Here is a 20141-nt window from a genome sequence, read left to right as displayed (position 1 = left end):
GATGCCTTCAAAAAGAAGGTTGTAGATGCCTGGCAATCTCCAGACAATTGAAAATCAACTATTCCACTGGCCAGAAGATCATCTACAAATTCAGGCCAAGAACAGAACACAAAATGTCTCTGAAAGCCCACCAGGTAGCTCTCGCCACTGCTGATGTCAAAGTTCAGGGGTCTGGCATTTAGAAACAGGTGGCACAGACCTGCATGGGAAGTGAGCCAGGAGGACACAGAAAGAGCATCAGCGTGGAGGCTGGGAGCACACGCAGGTAACGCGTGGCCACACCCACCATCCAATGACCCACCTGGATTGGGACCCGAGTGCAGCAGGTGACACCTCGACACCACACCGGAACAACGTGAGGTTTTTGATGGTGGCTGGAGTGCCAATCCTGCCACCAACCCCCATGTTTTTCCCTGTAAATTGGAGGACCTGCTTGCAGGGTTGAATGCAGATTAACGTCATTCCCAGGAAGGATCAATCACCGTTTAAAGGCCTGCTCAAGGACCCAACTGAGTGGTATCTTTTCTGGCATTTACAGGATTCAAACTGGCAGCCTTCTGATTGCTGGCACAGATCCCTAGGCTCAGAGCAGCACAGACATAACGTTTTCCCATGAAAATCTAAGCAATGTCCACATATGTTAAAATAAGAAACAGTTCATGGGGTGCACTTACTTTTTCACACGACTCAGTCAAAGAGTATCTTGGCAGTTATCCTACAACCTATGACATAAGAGTTTAATAAAAGACTTGTAAGATTAGTTTTGTCGTTTACGGGTACTCCTATGGCAGCAATAATGCCAGAACTGGTCCTGGTGGCCACCATGCTTGGCACTCCAAACATCACAACGTAGAAGTGCCGATAAGGCCACCGCTCCACCTCAGGTGCTTTGCTTTGTATCCAAAGGCTCAGGTCCCTCGTCCACTTTGAGACAGAATATCAGGGGTTCATAAAATGGAGTTGGAGTTAAATCCCTTGGGGGACTCTCATCCCCTCCTCCTTTCCCCAAGAAGGCAACATGACACTGAGATGTCTGTGGTCACACAGGCGACAGCAAACGACGTGCACTTTATTTAGTCTTGAGGTGACCTGTCCCTTCTGAGGTGCCAGCTGCGGTGTGGTCTTGTCTGAAAGAAAGCCGACCATAAAAGTGGGAGATGAGGCCAGCGCTGGGCAGGCGATTGGATTGCAGGTTTTAGTCACTTGGTTTACGCGACTGGAGGCTCATAATCCCCTCTCCCCATCCTAATCTTAAGAACAGTGTAACCGTGATGTGTAATGTATAAAGTAAAAGCGACAGTCAACTCAATGGAGTGGAGCCCATTGGAAACTGGAGTTGCTGGGAAAGAACGAGCCGCCGGCCTAACATGCGCTCTTCGGGAAACACGGGGCAAGGACGACGGGGGATTGGGGGGAATCGGCCGACAGTTTGCAGCGATGTGGTCAGTCGGGTTGCTCAATGCAGTGGTCGGATTCGCCATTTTCCTCCTCTCGACAGGTAAGAGACACTCGGCCCTGAAAATCAGCCCCTATCCGTCCTGCCTGTTGTTTATTCCGTTATACGTTTAAACTGTTGAGTAATCGCCGCACTGCTGGACATTACGAAAATTAACAGTCAGGCTTTGGGGAAGGAAGCAAAGTCAGGCGGACGCGTGAATTCGGCGAGTGCGCCAATAAATAAGCCTGGGGGAATAGTTCGGGGTCAGGGGCGGACTGGCCATTAAGGCATTTGGGCAATGCCCGATGGGCCGCGGACTCTGGTCTGGTCATGGGCCGGCCGTTTCATGAAATAAATTTGATGTACTGGTTACCGTTTGACATTAATTTTCTAAACTACTAAACCTGTCCGGTACTGCGATTTCTACAGTCCTATATATTATACCGTATGACGTCATCAAGTTGTTTTAGTTGTCAGTACACAACGGTGCAGCGAAAAATTTGGTCAAAACTGCCTTTTACCGATTTCTGTTTTGATACCGCCACATTTCGGTTCGCATATACATTATTTTATCTCATAGCAAGTATTTAAATTCTTCGATACTAATAATTAGTTTAGATTATGTATTATGCATTTGCTAAATTTTTATTTTCCATTAAATTTTATTTCTAAGCATGTCGTCAAATTTTAAGTTGTGACTAAACATACATCCATCCATTATCCAACCCGCTGAATCTGAACACAGGGTCACGGGGGTCTGCTGGAGCCAATCCCATGACACAAGGCAGGAACCAATCCCGGGCAGGGTGCCAACCCACCGCAGGACACACACAAACACACACCAAGCACACACTAGGGCCAATTTAGAATCGCCAATCCACCTAACCTGCATGTCTTTGGGAGGAAACCCACACAGACACGGGGTGAACATGCAAACTCCACGCAGGGAGGACCTGGGAAGCAAACCCAGGTCTCCCAACTGTGAGGCAGCAGCGCTACCCACTGCGCCACCGTGCCGCCCTGTGACTAAACAACAGTGTACAAATTAAATTTGGCAACAGTATAGACAGAGTTCATATCATAGGCTAATAGCAAGTAGCGAGCCGCGTACTCATCACAAATTTTAAGAAATTTACAATGAACAATGGGCCGAGGGGCGTCGACCTCGTCAACTTACTCGTTTAAGGATGCCCGGGCCGGTTCTGAGACCCAGTCCTCTCCTGTTTCGGGGTGAAGGGGGCGGGGATGGGCGTGGTAGGGGGTTCTGGTAAAAACAAGGTGGGCAGTGCAATGCCAGAGCCACCCAGGGTGCCAGTAGCGCGTCCACAGAATTGGGCGGCGGCGAAAGCGGACAGTCAAGTAGTGAAAACGGGCGCGTCACGAGAAGTCGTGATGACGAGAAATTGAACACTGTGCGGGTTTTTTTGTCTATAAAACATCCCGAATCATAAAGGCTTATTTATTTATGCGATAATTGTTCATTTTTTTATGTCTCGATATTGTACTTTAGCAGTGCCGCCTCACGGACCCAGCATTCCGGTTCGTTTCGGGGTTACGTGGTTCCTCATACCTTACAAAACACCATTTCATGTCGGATCAGGTTCTTGGCACATGACTGTGGTTGTTTGTACTTTGAGAGAGAAAAAAACTGAACTCTTTAATGTTTGGTATAAGCTTCCTGCATATTAAACATGTCGGTGTTAAATGACTCTTTAAGTGTTAAATGCAAAACCATTTCAGATACCGTTTAGTTCTTCCCTGCAGAGTGTTAAACACTTTCTTTATGAAGTGTTACATTTCCACTGTTGATTTTATTCCACCTTTACGTTTGACTCTAAACACTACACTACAGCAACCGGTGGGGAAAAAATCGGGAGTGGTCCACCCTCGACTTTCTCGTATATTCAGATATGGGGACGGATATTTGAGGACTAAACCGCAAGACAGTGATTATACTTTTATATTATGTTCCAATATATTAAAGAACCATCAACAGCAAATCAAATTAATAATATATTGAACAATTATTATAACAGTAAAGTCGAATAAATCGGACTCTACAGCTGCATGAATAAAAGGTCAAGTACCACATCCGGTTAACGGCAATAACCCAAAAGTTAATAGAAATGTTCGTTTTGTACCTTGTGTGCAAATTTTGGTTGACCTAAGAGAAAGCGAACTCAAGTTATCGTGTTTAAATACACACAGAGACAGACAGGCGGACAGAATTCCAAATTCCAAAAATTGTATTTTTGGACTCGAGGAGGTCTAAAACGTTGAGATTCATTAAAATCTCGAAACTGAATTTTTGGACGATTACAATACTTTCCCAATACTTCGTATACTATAAAGTAAAAAAGCACACTGGTATTATCGAAGTCTCAGAATGTTAAGTAAAAATTACTTTGACGGTACTTTAACTCCCTGAAGTGTTCACGGCACAAATGTACTCTTGAGATTCAAATCCCCTCTTACTCTGTGGGGTCTTATTTATTACATTACAAGGTACAGTTACGGGCGGCATATATATATAGGGTGGCACGGTGGCCTCACAGTTGGGAGACCTGGGGAGCTGGGTTCGTTTCCCGGGTCCTCCCTGCGTGGAGTTTGCATGTTCTCCCCGTGTCTGCATGGGTTTCCTCCCAAAGACATGCAGGTTAGGTGGATTGGCGATTCTAAATTGACCCGTTTGTGTGTGTCCTGCGGTGGGTTGGCACCCTGCCCGGGTTTGGTTCCTGCCTTGTGCCCTGTGTTGGCTGGGATTGGTTCCTGGGATTGGTTCCAGCAGACCCCCGTGACTCTGTGTTCGGATTCAGCGGGTTGGAAAATGGATGAATGGTACAGTTACACGTAACGTTTTCCCACTCAGGTACGACGTTGCCGTGTTAAGCAGACCGTTTCTTTATTCTGTATTGCTATGCAGTACCCAGCTGAGTATTTACACAGAATTCACATACAGCATGGAGTGATAAGCTGGGTGTTACAGTAACTCCACATAAAGTATTCTGGAGGTGTGTGATGCTGCTAAAAGCTCACCATTTGTTATTATGATTTTTTTTTTAAATAAGGAATTTCTCTTGTTCAAGTTGTTATACATTCAAACCAAATACTCAATCACGACACATTACTCACTGTAATATTTCCAACAACATGTAGTGCCTCGAAAGTCGCGCTGAGGATGTGAGAGAAATGGCGGCCGCCCACCCAAAGCTCGTCGTACGTAAATGAGCGGAGTTTAACGTTGAACTTGACCCCACAATTCAATGCACCAGCTGGTCACTTTCACAAACGTGAATTAAGGAAGGAATTGGTCGTAATAGTGTGTTTTTGATTAATGGGTTTTATTGAGTGTTCATTCAGTAGTAATGATTTGTGTGGTTTTTGTATTCTTTTTTAATTATAAACATAATGTATATAGCGCTTTTCTCACTATACAAAGTGCTTTCCACGCAGGGCGGACCCAGGAAGCAAACCAAAAATCTCCTTACAACAAAGCAGCCACGTTATCACTTTTTTTGTTTTTATAGAGAATTCTAAGTTCTTCTTAATAAAACAGGGGTTTATTGTGTTTGATTATTAAGGATCACGAAGGGTGCAGACACAAACGGGACGGAAGCGGTGATAAACAAAGGAGGTGGCCGCGAACGCCAGTGTTTGGCAGTGCGTGTCTCCACCTGGTGGACAATTCTGTTATTACACTGAAGCCGAGTGCAGTAAAGTTTTTTTGTTTTTCATAACTTTTATTACTTAAAGATATTACAAAATACAATCATAAGTAACAAATGTCATTCATCTGGGGTGCAATGCGTACATAATATAGACAAAAAAAATGTATACAGAGGCATGTTATATTGTTATGTCAATTTTAATGTTCAGTGCGTGCCCAATATCCAGTGTCCTCATAGCTTTGATATTTTTGCAGCCGTTTATTCAGGGTGATTCGAAAAGATTCATCCCGATTTCAAAGTGCCATATTTTTACAACCGTGAGGCGCCTTGGAACCAATCACATACCAACTGAAAGAGGGGGAGTCATCGAGTCTCTGAGTGCCACCGGACGATGGCTTCCTTTCTGAACAACGAGCTCCCTCGTCGCTGGACTGGCCGCATAGGTGCCCACTCCGCTTCTGGGCCCCCAAGATCCACAGATCTCATGCCGTGTGACTTTTTGGGGGGTAGGGATTTTGTTTGTGCCACCAATCCCAACAACACTGGATGATCTCCGAAATCGCATTGAACGAGCCGCGAGTACAGCGAGTGTGGGATGAATTTGACCGTCACGTTGATGTTGTCCGTACAGCTGCAGGAGGTCATACTGAGCTCTTGTTAAATCACATAAAAAACTTTATGCTCACCTAAACCAATTACAATTTACTGCATGGTTCCGCAATGGTTTACAAGTGAAGTAAATCATTTTGAAATCGGATGAATCTTATTGACTCGTCCTGTCGACTGGACGTAATGATTCAGCCGCATCTTTAAAATGTCACCGTGTGGTTTTCCTTTGGACCATTTCATTGTATGAATGTGATGTCGTCCAAGAATAACCGATTTATCAGATATACTATCTTGAGGTTAACATCCTTCATTTTGAAACATAGAGATATAACCCTGTCATTCAAGTTTAATACAAGATTTACGGAGTAACTCAGCCTCCGTCCAGAACATTTTAGAATATTCCCAAAAAAAGACGAGAGACTGTTTCTGGATCTTTCTTACAAAATACATTTGTTGTTATTTTCAATCTTAAATCTGTGTGCGATAAAAATCTTAACAGAATAAACATACAGTATATGTCAATTTAAAGGAACCTCTTTCATCTTATTTGTGACTAGCAAAATACCCGCGCTTCGCAGCGGAGAAGTAGTGTGTTAAAGAGGTTATGTAAACATATACTGTATATACATATATACAGTATACATATCTACATATACATATATACATACATATACACATATCCACATATACATATATATACGTATACAAATTTACACATCTACATATATATATATATACATATGTACATAGGGCGGCACGGTGGCACAGTGGGTAGCGCTGCTGCCTCGCAGTTGGGAGACCTGGGGACCCGGGTTCGCTTCCCGGGTCCTCCCTGCGTGGAGTTTGCATGTTCTCCCCGTGTCTGCGTGGGTTTCCTCCGGGCGCTCCGGTTTCCTCCCACAGTCCAAAGACATGCAGGTTAGGTGGATTGGCGATTCTAAATTGGCCCTAGTGTGTGCTTGGTGTGTGGGTGTGTTTGTGTGTGTCCTGCGGTGGGTTGGCACCCTGCCCAGGATTGGTTCCCTGCCTTGTGCCCTGTGTTGGCTGGGATTGGCTCCAGCAGACCCCCGTGACCCTGTGTTCGGATTCAGCGGGTTGGATAATGGATGGATGGATGGATATGTACATATATATACATATAAATATATACATATCTACATATATATATACACATATATATACATATGCACATATATATATATAAATATAGACATACATATATACATACATACATACATTCACATATATATATATACAGTAATCCCTCCTCCATCGTGGGGGTTGCGTTCCAGAGCCACCCACGAAATAAGAAAATCCGTGAAGTAGATATATGTTTATATGGTTATTTTTATATTGTCATGCTTGGGTCACAGATTTGCGCAGAAACACAGGAGGTTGTAGAGAGACAGGAACGTTATTCAAACACTGCAAACAAACATTTGTCTCTTTTTCAAAAGTTTAAACTGTGCTCCATGACAAGACAGAGATGACAGTTCTGTCTCACAATTAAAAGAATGCAAACATATCTTCCTCTTCAAAGGAGTGCGTGTCAGGAGCACAGGCTGTCAGAGAGACAGAGGAAAGCAAACAAATCAATAGGGCTGTTTGGCTTTTAAGTATGCGAAGCACTGCGGCACAAAGCTGTTGAAGGCGGCAGCTCACACCCCCTCCGTCAGGAGCAGAGAGAGAGACAGATAAAAACAAACAATCAAAAATCAATACGTGCCCTTCGAGCTTTTAAGTATGTGAAGCACCGTGCAGCATGTCGCTTCAGGAAGCAGCTGCACAGAAGGTAGTAACGTGAAGATAATCTTTCAGCATTTTTAGACGAGCGTCCGTATCGTCTAGGTGTGCGAACAGCCCCCCTGCTCACACCCCCTACGTCAGGATCAGAGAAAGTCAGCGCAAGAGAGATAGAGAAAAGTAAGTTGGGTAGCTTCTCAGCCATCTGCCAATAGCGTCCCTTGTATGAAATCAACTGGGCAAACCAACTGAGGAAGCATGTACCAGAAATTAAAAGACCCATTGTCCTCAGAAATCCGCGAACCAGCAAAAAATACGCGATATATATTTAAATATGCTTACATATAAAATCCGCGGTAGAGTGAAGCCACGAAAGGCGAAGCACGATATAGCGAGGAATCACTGTATATATATTCACTGCATTCGTAGTCTGAATCACAATCTGATTGTATGGGTGGTTACCTACCAGGTAAGGCTTGTGGTTGGTCAGCAAGTCGGCTAACATCCGCCACGGGGCCCTCAGTTGTGAGCAACAGATCATAGAATGGTTGAAATAGTTTACTGTCAAATAATGCAAAGAGTACGCGACACGTGTTTCGCCCTAATTCTTGGCTCATCAGGCGTACACACTCACTGCATATAGCCAAATTCCCGCGCTTTGCAGCGGTGAAGTATTGCTTTTAAATTTTAATTAAGAAAAGAAAACCTTTTTAAACTGAGGGAAAATATACCAATAACAATTTGTTAAGGATCTGTTTTTTTGTGAAGCTGCCTTTACACAGCCTGTCCGCTGTTTTATAAACGAATGCCATATAAGGCCGTCCTTTCTCCTTGCTTAGCGGTTCTGTATTGTTTTATTGTTCGTTTATTACAATTGTTATAGTTATTTTGTAGCTATTTGAGAGTCACTTTTCTGTTCAGGTACCCATTTCCTTGACCGTTACGCTTTGAATTTCGAAATGAAACCTGCCTAAGCTGTAAGGAATGAGCCTGCCAAATTTCAGCCTTCCACCTACACGGGACGTTGGAGAATTAGTGATGAGTGAGTCAGTGAGTGAGTGAGTCAGTGAGGGCTTTGCCTTTTATTAGTATAGATGTGATATTAGTTCAGTAATAACCCATCAGTACTTTCTAACACAGCACTCCATCTCACGACTACAGTAGGAGGAAATGGCTGACCCTAATATGTTGATTATGACATTTGGGATCTCTGATATCAATTCAATCTAAAAGAAGGGCGAGTGCAGTAAAGTCAGCTTGACGTTTGACTTTTGGACTTTGAGGCTTCACGTCACGTCACGTCAGGTCAGGGTGAGGAGCAGGCACTAGGACAGCACATTGTCGCACCCACCACACGACAAATCCCCCCAGGCAGTACACATAGTCCAGTCCCACCCATCTATCTGCCTCATCCTGGTGTTACGTGGGCTTCCACTTGGCCTGGTCCTCAACACTGAGGGTCCTGCGAGCTGACCACCCTTGGCCACGTGGCCGTAGTGCCGTAACTGACGCTCCCTCACAACGCCGGTGACATCTTCAAAATGAAAACAGCAAAGCTATTAGAACAACTATGGAAACATTTACCTTTCCACACAATTTGTTTACAAGCGTTCCCTTTTCCCAGAAATGTCCCTCTTTTTGTAAAAATCCAAAAAAAGCTCTCAAATCGCAACACAAGTCTGAAATGGGTGTAAAAATACACGTAAAACTGGCAGCAATGTAAAAAATAGGACTTGTGAATTTAGTGACGGCCTTTACCTTCTTTGTGAACATTACTGATTATTGTAATTGTCTTTTAAAATAACGCATACATTACCCCAATGTAAAGTCAACAGCATAAAAGCTAAAGCAGACATCGACCAAAACTGACGTTTTTTGAAGGTCAATGCCTAATGTGCATTTTACAATCAAAGACCCAAAAATGAAGAGAGACAAGGAAACCACAGAAAGGTTTGGGGACTCCGCCAAGTAAACTTGGCAAGCAAGTAAAAGACGATGAGGATACACGTCTTCACGGACTTGAGTCCACAACAGAAGTGAGGAGCTTAACAAAATGGCTGGTGGCAAATATATGAGACTGACAGGAAGTGATGATGAAGGGCAGAATCCTGTTGATCAGAAGATGAAGTGATGTCATCGAAAGGTGGGGTCTAGATGACGGAAAGAGGAAGTGATGTCATTGGAAGGTGGGTTGTGGATGACTGAAATAGGAAGTGATGTCATTGGAAGACGGGTTGTGATTAACCAAAACAGGAAGTGATGTCATTAGAAGGTGAGTTGTGGTTGACTAGAAGAGGAAATGATGTCATTGGAAGGTGGGTTGTGGTTGACCAGAACAGGAAGTGGTGTCATTGGAAGGCGGGTTCTGGATGACCAGAAGAGGAAGTGATGTCATTGGAAGGTGGGTTGTGGTTGACCAGAACAGGAAGTGGTGTCATTGGAAGGCGGGTTCTGGATGACCAGAAGAGGAAGTGATGTCATCGAAAGGTGGGTTTTGGATGACTGAAATAGGAAGTGATGTCATTGGAAGGCAGGTTGTGATTGACCAAAACAGGAAGTGATGTCATTAGAAGGTGAGTTGTGGTTGACTAGAAGAGGAAATGATGTCATCGAAAGGTGGGTTCTGGATGACTGAAATAGGAAGTGATGTCATTGGAAGTTGGTTTCTGGATGACCGTAAAGAGGAAGTGATGTCATTGGAAGGTGGGTTGTGGGTGACTGAAAGAGGGAAGTGATGTCAAACCCCTGTGGACCGGAAGGGTGGTTAGTATGTGGGATCTCCTGCTGGTCTGCAGAGAAAATGGAGTATGAGTCAGAAGGCAGCGCCAACCCCTGGTCTGGCATTTATTTGTGCCTGTAAGCTGTTTCCTATTCGCATGTGTGTGACACTACCCATAAGCCATTGGGAACGTGTTACATCGTGTCAGCTTTTTTTACATTGTGGTTACCACATACTTTTTACTTTTTGATTTACTCTCGTATTTTATTTAATAAAGGAGGCTTGACTTGAATCTGAGACTTGTGTGTGTGAAGCTGTGTGTCTGTTATCCCCCCACTACAGGCCACATTGTGAAGACAGTAAAAGTGTGTGTGTGTCTGGCCGGCCAACAGGCTTTAATGTGCTTCACCCCAATGTCTTCTTGTTTCAGGCATGGCACAGACCTGTGATGTAGAATTCTCTCCTGCAGAGGTCATAGTGAAGTATGGAGACCCGGTGACTGTGACCTGCCGCACTAACCGCACGGACATCAGAGCCATTGGCTGGGAGACCTCAGTTGAACCTGTGGAACCGAAGAAGAGCAACTCAACTGTGTGGAACGTGAGCAGCCTGACGGTGTGGGACGCGGAGCCCAGGTGCTTTATAAACTTCAAGGCACCTCCTAAGCAGTGTGATAAACTGCTAAACCTCATCATTTACAGTAAGTCTCTTCCCATTCCTCATACTGATTTGGCAGAAGTGACCCCTAAGGCCAGTGGGCAGCTGCAGGACAGAAAGACAGAAAGCAATCTTCCATTTCATAGCCTCAGTGGCGCCTTTCAAGTACACTCTTAAAAATGAGGGTGCCAGAGTAGCTCTCCAGAGCGATGCCATAGGGGAGCCATTTTTAATCCCCAAAAGACCCATCTATTCCTGCGATCCTCCATCAGAGATGACTTTTCCTTAGGCAGGCAATCAACTTGGCAGGTGGGCAGTGACACCAAGTGCCACATGTGAGTACCAAGAAGAAAAGCAGAATAGTTGAGGGTTGGGAACAAATTCTAAATATCATATTGCTTATGTTTTAATGACTAACAACAGAGATGCAGTCTGCACAGTTAATCAGCAGCTCTAGTCAGGGTGTGCTAAACTGAAGTTGTGAGTCTTCAAAAGCTGAGACCGAAGGGGCATTTCTTATAGGTGCAGGCAGACCACTCCACAGTTTAGGGGTCCTGTAACTAAAAGCTCGACCCCCCACTGTTACTTTATTAATGCTCTGGTTGAATGTGCTGCAAGTCTCTTGTCTGCAGTTTGTGAACAAACTCACAATTGTTCTGCAGATCAGTGGGGGGCATACTGGTTTATTCTATCAGTCCGTGAATTGAGACGGTCATAATCTCACAGACAGAGTGAGCCGATCAGTGGGAGGTGCTTGGCCAGTCATTGGCTAGCTGTCGTCATGACCGTTTTGCTGAAGTAGTTTACTGATTGGCTATTTCCTGAAGACAGCAGCCATTGAAGTGGAGTTAAGATGGTAGCTCCAGACTGATGCGGAATGCAATATAAAACGTAGCACGCACTGCACTTGCCATGAAAAGCCTCGTTCTTTAATATCAGTGGACCAGTACATTTGTTCAGAGACCAGGACAAGTACAAAAGAACAAGTTTGTTCCTTCACTGCACATCACTACTCCATACACTCAATAACCTCAAAGAGATAGTAACACATTTGTGATGGCTGATGATTTTTAAAGGACTCTCACTGCATACGCCCGGTAGCACAGGCTAAGTCCAGGCTTCCTTAATCTGTTAGCGTCCTGCAGCCTACCATTGCAGATTCTTTCTTCATATTAGGAAGTTCTTCAAAGGACAAAAAACCCGTCGCAGAGTGAAATGGAGGACCATAACGTGCCATTAAAGAGCTGGCAGGTGGTGTACCCATAAAGCGTAGGGCGTTTCCCATCACTGTTTCAAACTGTCGGAGAGTCTCTTAAAGTGCCAGGGTTTCTTCACTCATTGAAATAATGGACGCTTTGTCCTCATGATGTGGGGGTCTTTGAGACTCACCGAGTTAGCACACAGGCTGTGACTCTGATGATGAACTCCGTGATCATCTTGGTGTTTGCCTGGAATCTTCAGCTGCTGGCTGCCTCGGTCATGGACTGGGAGTCCCATAAGCACTTTAAATGATGGCCACTAGAGGGGGATATCACAGCCAAACCCCACCTGTAAGTAGTGAAGGCATAAAACAACACATTTTGGGTGGAAAATTCCCTTAAAGGTAATAAGGTTTGTGTTGAGTTCAACGTTTGCCTCCATAGAAGTTGTAATCTCAGCACCGGTTTGCAGACCTCACTCTTACTTTTTTTTTAATTTGCCCACCGCTGTCCCCCCCCCCCCCCCCCCAAAGGCAAAGGTGAGGAGCTGTGACATGTTAGAGTTTTTGTCTTAGGACAGAAATGCCCACTGGGCTCATGGGAGTCACCTCGGCCAAACCTCCCTACTAATCACCGGATTGTGTGTGCTTCTCTTCACAGAGCTTCCAAGTAAAGTACAAATCACACCTCAAGATTCCAGCACCAATATGACTGAGGGAAGGAGTTACACCCTGGGCTGCCATATTGAGAAAGTCGCTCCATCCAGGTACCTTCAGGTGATGTTGTACCAAGGTGACCAGCTGCTTCACAAGGACTCCTTTCCTGAAGACTCCAACGTCGGACCTGTAGATAAATACAAAAACTGGACAATTCATCCCAAGGCGGTGGACAGTGGCAAAGAGTATAAGTGCGTGGCACAGCCAGAATTTGGGCACCAGAACATTCAAAGCATGCAGGACTCCTTCACAGCAACCATCTTAGGTGAGTTTCGGTAGCCGACTGAATGACTTGTTTTAGTAATTGCTTGGTTGCTGCGTCTCCCGTGCAGCTAATGTAGGGTAAGAAATTAAAGAATTCAAATACAGAGAATTCAGAAAGTCTTCAGAATTTATTTTTTTTGCCCATCAGTCTGCACTCCGTAACCCATCGTGACAAAGTGGAAACATCTTTTCAGAATGGTTTGCAAATTTATTAAAAGTCAAAAACTGAAATCTCTCATTCATTTAAATATTCAGACCCTCAGCTCAGTACGTTGTAGAAGCCCCTCGATTTCAGCTTTGAGTCTTCTTGTTAAGTCTCTACAAGCCTGGCACCCCTGGATTTGCTCAGTTGATGCCATTCCTCCTGGCAGATCCTCTCAAGCTCCTTTAGACGGGATGGGAAGTGTCTGTGAACTGTCATCTTCGGGTGTCTCCACAGATGACCTATGGGGTTTAAGTCTGGACTGGGACACTCAGGGACTTGTCCCGAAGCCCCTCCAGCACTGATGTGCTAAAAGGGGGTCCATCACCCCCCCAGTCTTGAGGTGGTGTGCACTCTGGAGCAGACCTCTCTGGGTTTGGCTTCATCTATCCTTCCCTTAATTCTGACCAGTCTCCCTGTCCCTGCACCCCCACAGCTTGATCCTGCCATCACCATGTTTCACCGCAGGGTGTTATTAGGCTTGGAGTTCTGCCCCAAAGAGTTCAATTTTTATCTCATCAGTCCTGAGACTCTTCTTCCTCCTGCTCTTTGAGAGCTCCTTAAACTGTCATTTCTTTTACTCAGCACTGGATTCTGTCTAGCTACTCTTCCATAAATGGTGGTCTTTCTGCCAGGTTCTCCCATCGCAGCAGAGGCCTTTCTGAAGCTCTGTCAGAGTGACCACTGGGTTCCTGGTGACGTCCCTGACCAAGGCTCTTCTTGCCTGGTTACTCGCTTTGCCCCCAACATACCAATCTATGAAGATTCCTGGCGGCTCAAATCTTCTCTGATTTCACATTGTGAGAACGCTCACAGCTTTGCAGATGGTCTGAGCCCCTTGCCCTGATCTTCACCTTGCCTCAGTTTGATCGTGGTGGTCCACAGTGAGACCCCAGGGCCTTCATGGCGTTGTTTTGTGCGCTGTGAACGGCAGGACCTCCTCATACACAGCTACACGTGTGGCCTCTCTAAATGGAGTCCAGTCAGCTCAGCTGGACACAGGTGGACCCCCATCAAGTTCTTGACACGCCTTGAGGAGAATTAAAGCGAGCAGGATGGACCTGGGAACAATTTGGAGGACCACAGTGAAGGGTCTGGATACTTCTAGAAATGAGCAATTTCAGTTTTGTAAACCTTTCCAAAAACACGTTGTCACTTTGTCATCATGGAGTGTCATCTGATTGGGGGGGGGGGGGAATGGCAGAAATGAAAGCTGCAACACAAAGTCAAGGCGGGGGGTCTCGATATTTTCTGAATCCACGGTAATCCCAGGCAAACAGCACAGAATCTTATGGAATAATAAAAATATTCTGTACTTTTATATAACACTAAAGGGGGCTCCCAGTGCCATCTTAACAGCATTATAGACCCCCGGGCAAAGCAGTGCACAGGGGTCCCTACCTACACAACCACTCAGCAAATCACAACATACATAGATTAGCGTGGAGCCAGCGGGCAACTGCCCAGTGTGCCCATGTGTTGGGGGCACCAATTCAGTTTCTGAATGGAGACTCCCCCCCGGTGGTGAGATGGGGCACCTGCACGCAATTTGGTGGAGACAGGGATTTGCAAACTGAAAAACGCACATTCGGCTTTGTAGATTTAGATTTTCTGTAGAGAAGGTTTATGAGAATAGAGTATGGCTTTGGTGTAAAATGACAGTTAGAAATGTGGTAATACAACAGCAATTTATTTCCTCACATGAGGAGTGCCTCGGTGGGCTTTAACAGACCCCACTCTTTGACAGCCTTGACTCTGTCTAAGTCTAAGTAGACAAAAAAGTCATATAATCATCACGTGACTTGGAATACTTAGAAGTCTGTAAAATGAGGGGCTGTAGAGTGACATCCATGAGGACAAGTGGAGCAGTCAGGCACACACTGGCCTGCTAGGCCCATAATGGTGGGCACCCATTCACTGCCTCCCACTGATGCCAGCCCCAGGATAGAGACGGAGCATGTGACATGGGCAGCAGTGTCACCGGCGATCAAGAATATTATTAAAATTAAGTATTTCAATAAATTAATCTGGGCGGCACGGTGGCGCAGTGGGTAGCGCTGCTGCCTCGCAGTTGGGAGACCTGGGGACCTGGGTTCGCTTCCCGGGTCCTCCCTGCGTGGAGTTTGCATGTTGTCTGCGTGGGTTTCCTCCGGGCGCTCCAGTTTCCTCCCACAGTCCAAAGACATGCAGGTTAGGTGGATTGGCGATTCTAAATTGGCCCTAGTGTGTGCTTGGTGTGTGGGTGTGTTTGTGTGTGTCCTGCGGTGGGTTGGCACCCTGCCCGGGATTGGTTCCCTGCTTTATGCCCTGTGTTGGCTGGGATTGGCTCCAGCAGACCCCCGTGACCCTGTGTTAGGATTCAGCGGGTTGGGAAATGGATGGGATGGATAAATTAATCCAAAATGCAAATAAGAATGGAGAACAAACCTGACCCTGTACTCTTGGAGATTAACAAAGTATTCCAGAAACCTCAGTGTGTTGAGGGACAGCCATGGGGTGTACTTACTTTTTCACACGACCATATCAGAATTCTAAAAGCAGGAGGACCAAACCGCTCACCTGATTACAACTCAAAGCAAATTAAACTTCACATTTGTGGGTGCCGTTACATTCTGTTAAAGGGGTCTGGGTCTTTGGGCCTTGGGGGGCTACAGAAACGCATCGCTTCTCCGTGATCATAAATATAAACCTGACCGAATTGGGGTTTCTTTGAAATTAAACTTGTCGTTGCTTGAATTGTGGTGGGATCACAGATTCTCATAGCGTATGGTCCTGAATTCTGTAAATCGTGAGTATTGAATGATGCAAATGTGAACAGATTATCTTAGATGCGGATATTCTGCCTGTAGTGTTTGTGGATTTCACTTTCCCCAAACCTCAAGTCTTTTCATTCTCATGGATACGCCTCCTCATTGTGTATAAACACTACTTTAGACAATCTACAAGTCTCCGACTTTAAAGCCTAACAATATCTACATACTTCTGTACATACTTACATACAGTTATGTCCATAAATATTTGGACAGAGACAACTTTTTTCTAATTTTGGTTCTGTACATTACCACAATGAATTTTAAATTAAGCAACTCAGATGCAGTTGAAGTGCAGACTTTCAGCTTTCATTCAGTGGGGTGAACAAAACGATTGCATAAAAATGTGAGGCAACTAAAGCATTTTTTGAACACAATCCCTTCATTTGAGGGGCTCAAAAGTAATTGGACAATTGACTCTTTGGCTATTTCATGGGCAGTTGAGGTCAAGTCCGTTGTTATGTCATTATCAATTAAGTAGATAAAAGGCCTGGAGTTGATTTAAGGTGTGGTGCTTGCATGTGGAAGATTTTGCTGTGAACAGACAACATGCGGTCAAAGGAGCTCTCCATGCAGGTGAAAGAAGCCATCCTTAAGCTGCGAAAACAGAAAAAACCCATCCAAGAAATTGCTCCAATATTACGAGTGGCAAAATCTACAGTTTGGTACATCCTGAGAAAGAAAGTAAGCACTGGTGAACCCAGCAATGCAAAAAGACCTGGACGTCCACGGAAGACAACAGTGGTGGATGATCGCAGAATCATTTCCATGGTGAAGAGAAACCCCTTCACAACAGCCAACCAAGTGAACAACACTCTCCAGAGGGTAGGCGTATCGATATCCAAGTCTACCATAAAGAGAAGACTGCATGAAAGTAAATACAGAGGGTGCACTGCAAGGTGCAAGCCACTCATAAGGCTCAAGAATAGAAAGGCTAGATTAGACTTTGCTAAAGAACATCTAAAAAAGCCAGCACAGTTCTGGAAAAACATTCTTTGGACAGATGAAACCAAGATGAACCTCTACCAGAATGATGGCAAGAAAAAAGTATGGAGAAGGCGTGGAACAGCTCATTATCCAAAGCATAGCACATCATCTGTAAAACACGGTGGAGGGAGGCAGTGTGATGGCTTGGGCGTGCATGGCTGCCAGTGGCACTGGGACACTAGTGTTTATTGATGATGTGACACGGACAGAAGCAGCCGAATGAATTCTGAGGTGTTCAGAGACATACTGTCTGCTCAAATCCAGCTAAATACAGCAGTCAAATTGATTCATGATACAGATGGACAATGACCCAAAACATACAGCCAAAGCAACCCAGGAGTTTATTAAAGCAAAGAAGTGGAAAATTCTTGAATGGTCAAGTCAGTCACCTGATCTTAACCCAACTGAGCAGGCATTTCACTTGTTGAAGACTAAACTTCGGACAGAAAGGCCCACAAACAAACAGCAACTATAAGCCGCTGCAGTAAAGGCCTGGCAGAGCATTAAAAAGGAGGAAACCCAACATCTGGTGATGTCCAGGAGTTCAAGACTTCAGGCTGTCATTGCCAGCAAAGGGTTTTCAACCAAGTATTAGAAATGAACATTTGATTTCCAGTTATTTCAATTGTCCAATTACTTTTGAGCCCCTGAAATGAAGGGATTGTGTTCAAAAAATGCTTTAGTTGCCTCACATTTTTATGCAGTCGTTTTGTTCACCCCACTGAATTAAAGCTGAAAGTCTGCACTTCAACTGCATCGGAGTTGTTTCATTTAAAATTCATTGTGGTAACGTACAGAACCAAAATTAGAAAAAAGTTGTCTCTGTCCAAATATTTATGGACCTAACTGTACATTATATTGATATTCCATCCATCCATTTTCCAACCTGCTGAATCCGAACACAAGGTCACGGGGGTCTGCTGGAGCCAATCCCAGCCAACACAGGGCACAAGGCAGGAACCAATCCCGGGCAGGGTGCCAACCCACCGCAGTATATTGATATTCAAAAGTGTCAAAACATCAATGATGTGTATTTCATAAACCTGACGTGCTAGCTTAATTCCAATTTCATATATGGAATCAGTGTAAAAAACTTAATAAAGAGCTGCTCTGAAGTTCCCAGTAGCAAACACAAAATCATTTTTTGTAGACCAGTATTATTGGCTGTAGAATTTCTAATATGTCCGATCGTTTAACTCTTTCGATTCTCTGTTGCATCACTTCTCCGTGATCATAAATATACACCTGACCAAATTGGGGTTTTTTTGAAATTAAACTTGTGGTTGCTTGAATTGTGGTGGGATCACAGATTCTCATAGCGTATGGTCCTGAATTCTGTAAATCGTGAACATTGAATGATGCGAATGTGAACAGATTATGGTAGATGCGGATATTCTGCCTGTAGTGTTTGTGGATTTCACTTTCCCCAAACCTCAAATCTTTTCATTCTCGTGGATACGCTTCTTCATTGTGTATAAACACTACTTTAGACAATCTACAAGTCTCCGACGTTAAAGCCTTACAATATCTACATACTTCTGTCATATCACCTATGTCCATATATCCAATCTCTTTTCGCTGTTCCGTTATTTCACCGAGTAATAATTTCCGTTTGTTAGCGCTAATGCGATCTTTACTATCAGTTTTTTGAGATTTTTGAATTTTCGTACTTTCATAATCTCTAACCTGCCCTTCGTGTGTATCACACCAACGTTTTTGAACCACTTTACGACGTTCTACTTTGTCTTCTACTCTTTGTGTTTTATTTCCGCACCCACTTGGACCTGTTAGATTTTCGGTTCATCTCTTGGCACAAAGTCTCGTCTCGCAGGGCGTGAAAATGATCTCTCTGAAAATGTCTTGTCTAATCCCAAAATTTTTGCATGTAATAGAGAGATGTATTTATTTATTTATTTATTTTTGTGTTTTGCAGCGGACCCTGACTCTGACAGATCGAAGGCTGCCCGATGTGTTACTGCTGGCATTCCGATGGCGGTGTTTGTGGCTGCCATAATTGCGCTGTGTGTCTAGCCAAGGACAGTCGGTCCTGGGCTCTGTGTTGAAAGATGAAAGTGGTCTTCACCTCCACAATAGCCATTTTTTAAATAGCATTTTAAATTAGTGTCTGAAACACATATTTACTTTATCTGAGTTATTGCATGGCTTTAATGTAAAATAGAAATCAGCTCATTGTCTGATGGCCGGCAATTTATCTGTCCATTCAGTCAGTCATTCTGTAACCCGCTTAGTCCTGAACAGGGTCACGTGGGGGTCTACTGGAGCCTCTCCCAGTTAGCACAGGGCACAAGGCAGGAACGAACCCTGGACAGGATGCCAGCCCATCGAAGGGCAAACACACACAAACCGCCACCCTAACCACACACTGTGACCACATTATTGTCACCAGTTCATCATCCTGCATGTCTTTGGACACCCAGACACGGGGAGAACAGGCAAACACCACACAGGTAGGACCCCGGGACACAAACCCTGGTCTCCTTACTATGCCGCCCCCCTACCTGTCCATTCAAAATAATTCAAATGATAGTTTTAAAAGAAAAAGTTGTTTTGGGAAGACTGCAAGTCAGAGAAAAGAAAGGTGGCTTAACATTTGTCACACTAATGTCACATTAGGTGACTTTTGTAACAATTTTCGTAGCAACAGGCAGTCAGCGATGCACTTTGATGAAGGTCAGTCGCATAGTCTGACATACCCAGTGACTCTCGCCAACTAAGGGGGACTCGCTCCGACCGCATCAAACCGGTTTGACTTTGTCTTTAGTGGTGGAGACGGATTGTATGTGTCGGTGTGTGAGAGCTGACAACCTATGAGTGCTCACGTGGCGCAGTGGTTAAGACCCTGAGGTTGGAGGGGTCAAATCCCGCCACTGTGTGACCCTGAATAAGTCACATCACCCATTGTATCTCAAATGTTGTAAGTCACTTTGGATAAAGGCGTCGGCCAAATAGATAGATGGAGGTGGAAGAGCATTGAGTAGAATGAGGACACCCGGGAGTTCTGAACGTCACAAATAGAGGAGAGGCTCGTCTGTCTGACGTCTCGTGTTTTATGTACCATGACAGAATGGAAAAAAACCAAAACGGCACAGAGATTACAGGTGCATCTCA

General features: G+C 44.7%; 1 protein-coding gene across 1 annotated transcript; it reads left to right on the top strand.

The window, feature by feature from the left end:
• The first annotated feature begins 1428 nt into the window (after positions 1-1428).
• Positions 1429-19240, top strand: LOC127526156 (intercellular adhesion molecule 2-like). The gene is made up of 4 exons (XM_051920725.1): positions 1429-1498; positions 10608-10877; positions 12694-13014; positions 18946-19240. Exons 1-4 carry the CDS (start codon positions 1438-1440, stop codon positions 19041-19043), a joined length of 750 nt encoding a protein of 249 aa, XP_051776685.1. The 5' UTR covers positions 1429-1437; the 3' UTR covers positions 19044-19240.
• The last annotated feature ends 901 nt before the right edge of the window (positions 19241-20141 follow it).

Source organism: Erpetoichthys calabaricus, chromosome 17 (assembly GCF_900747795.2).
Source record: "Erpetoichthys calabaricus chromosome 17, fErpCal1.3, whole genome shotgun sequence".
Lineage (NCBI taxonomy): Eukaryota > Metazoa > Chordata > Cladistia > Polypteriformes > Polypteridae > Erpetoichthys > Erpetoichthys calabaricus.
Note: the sequence above shows the minus strand (reverse complement) of the source record. Positions and strands in the feature narration are given on the sequence as shown.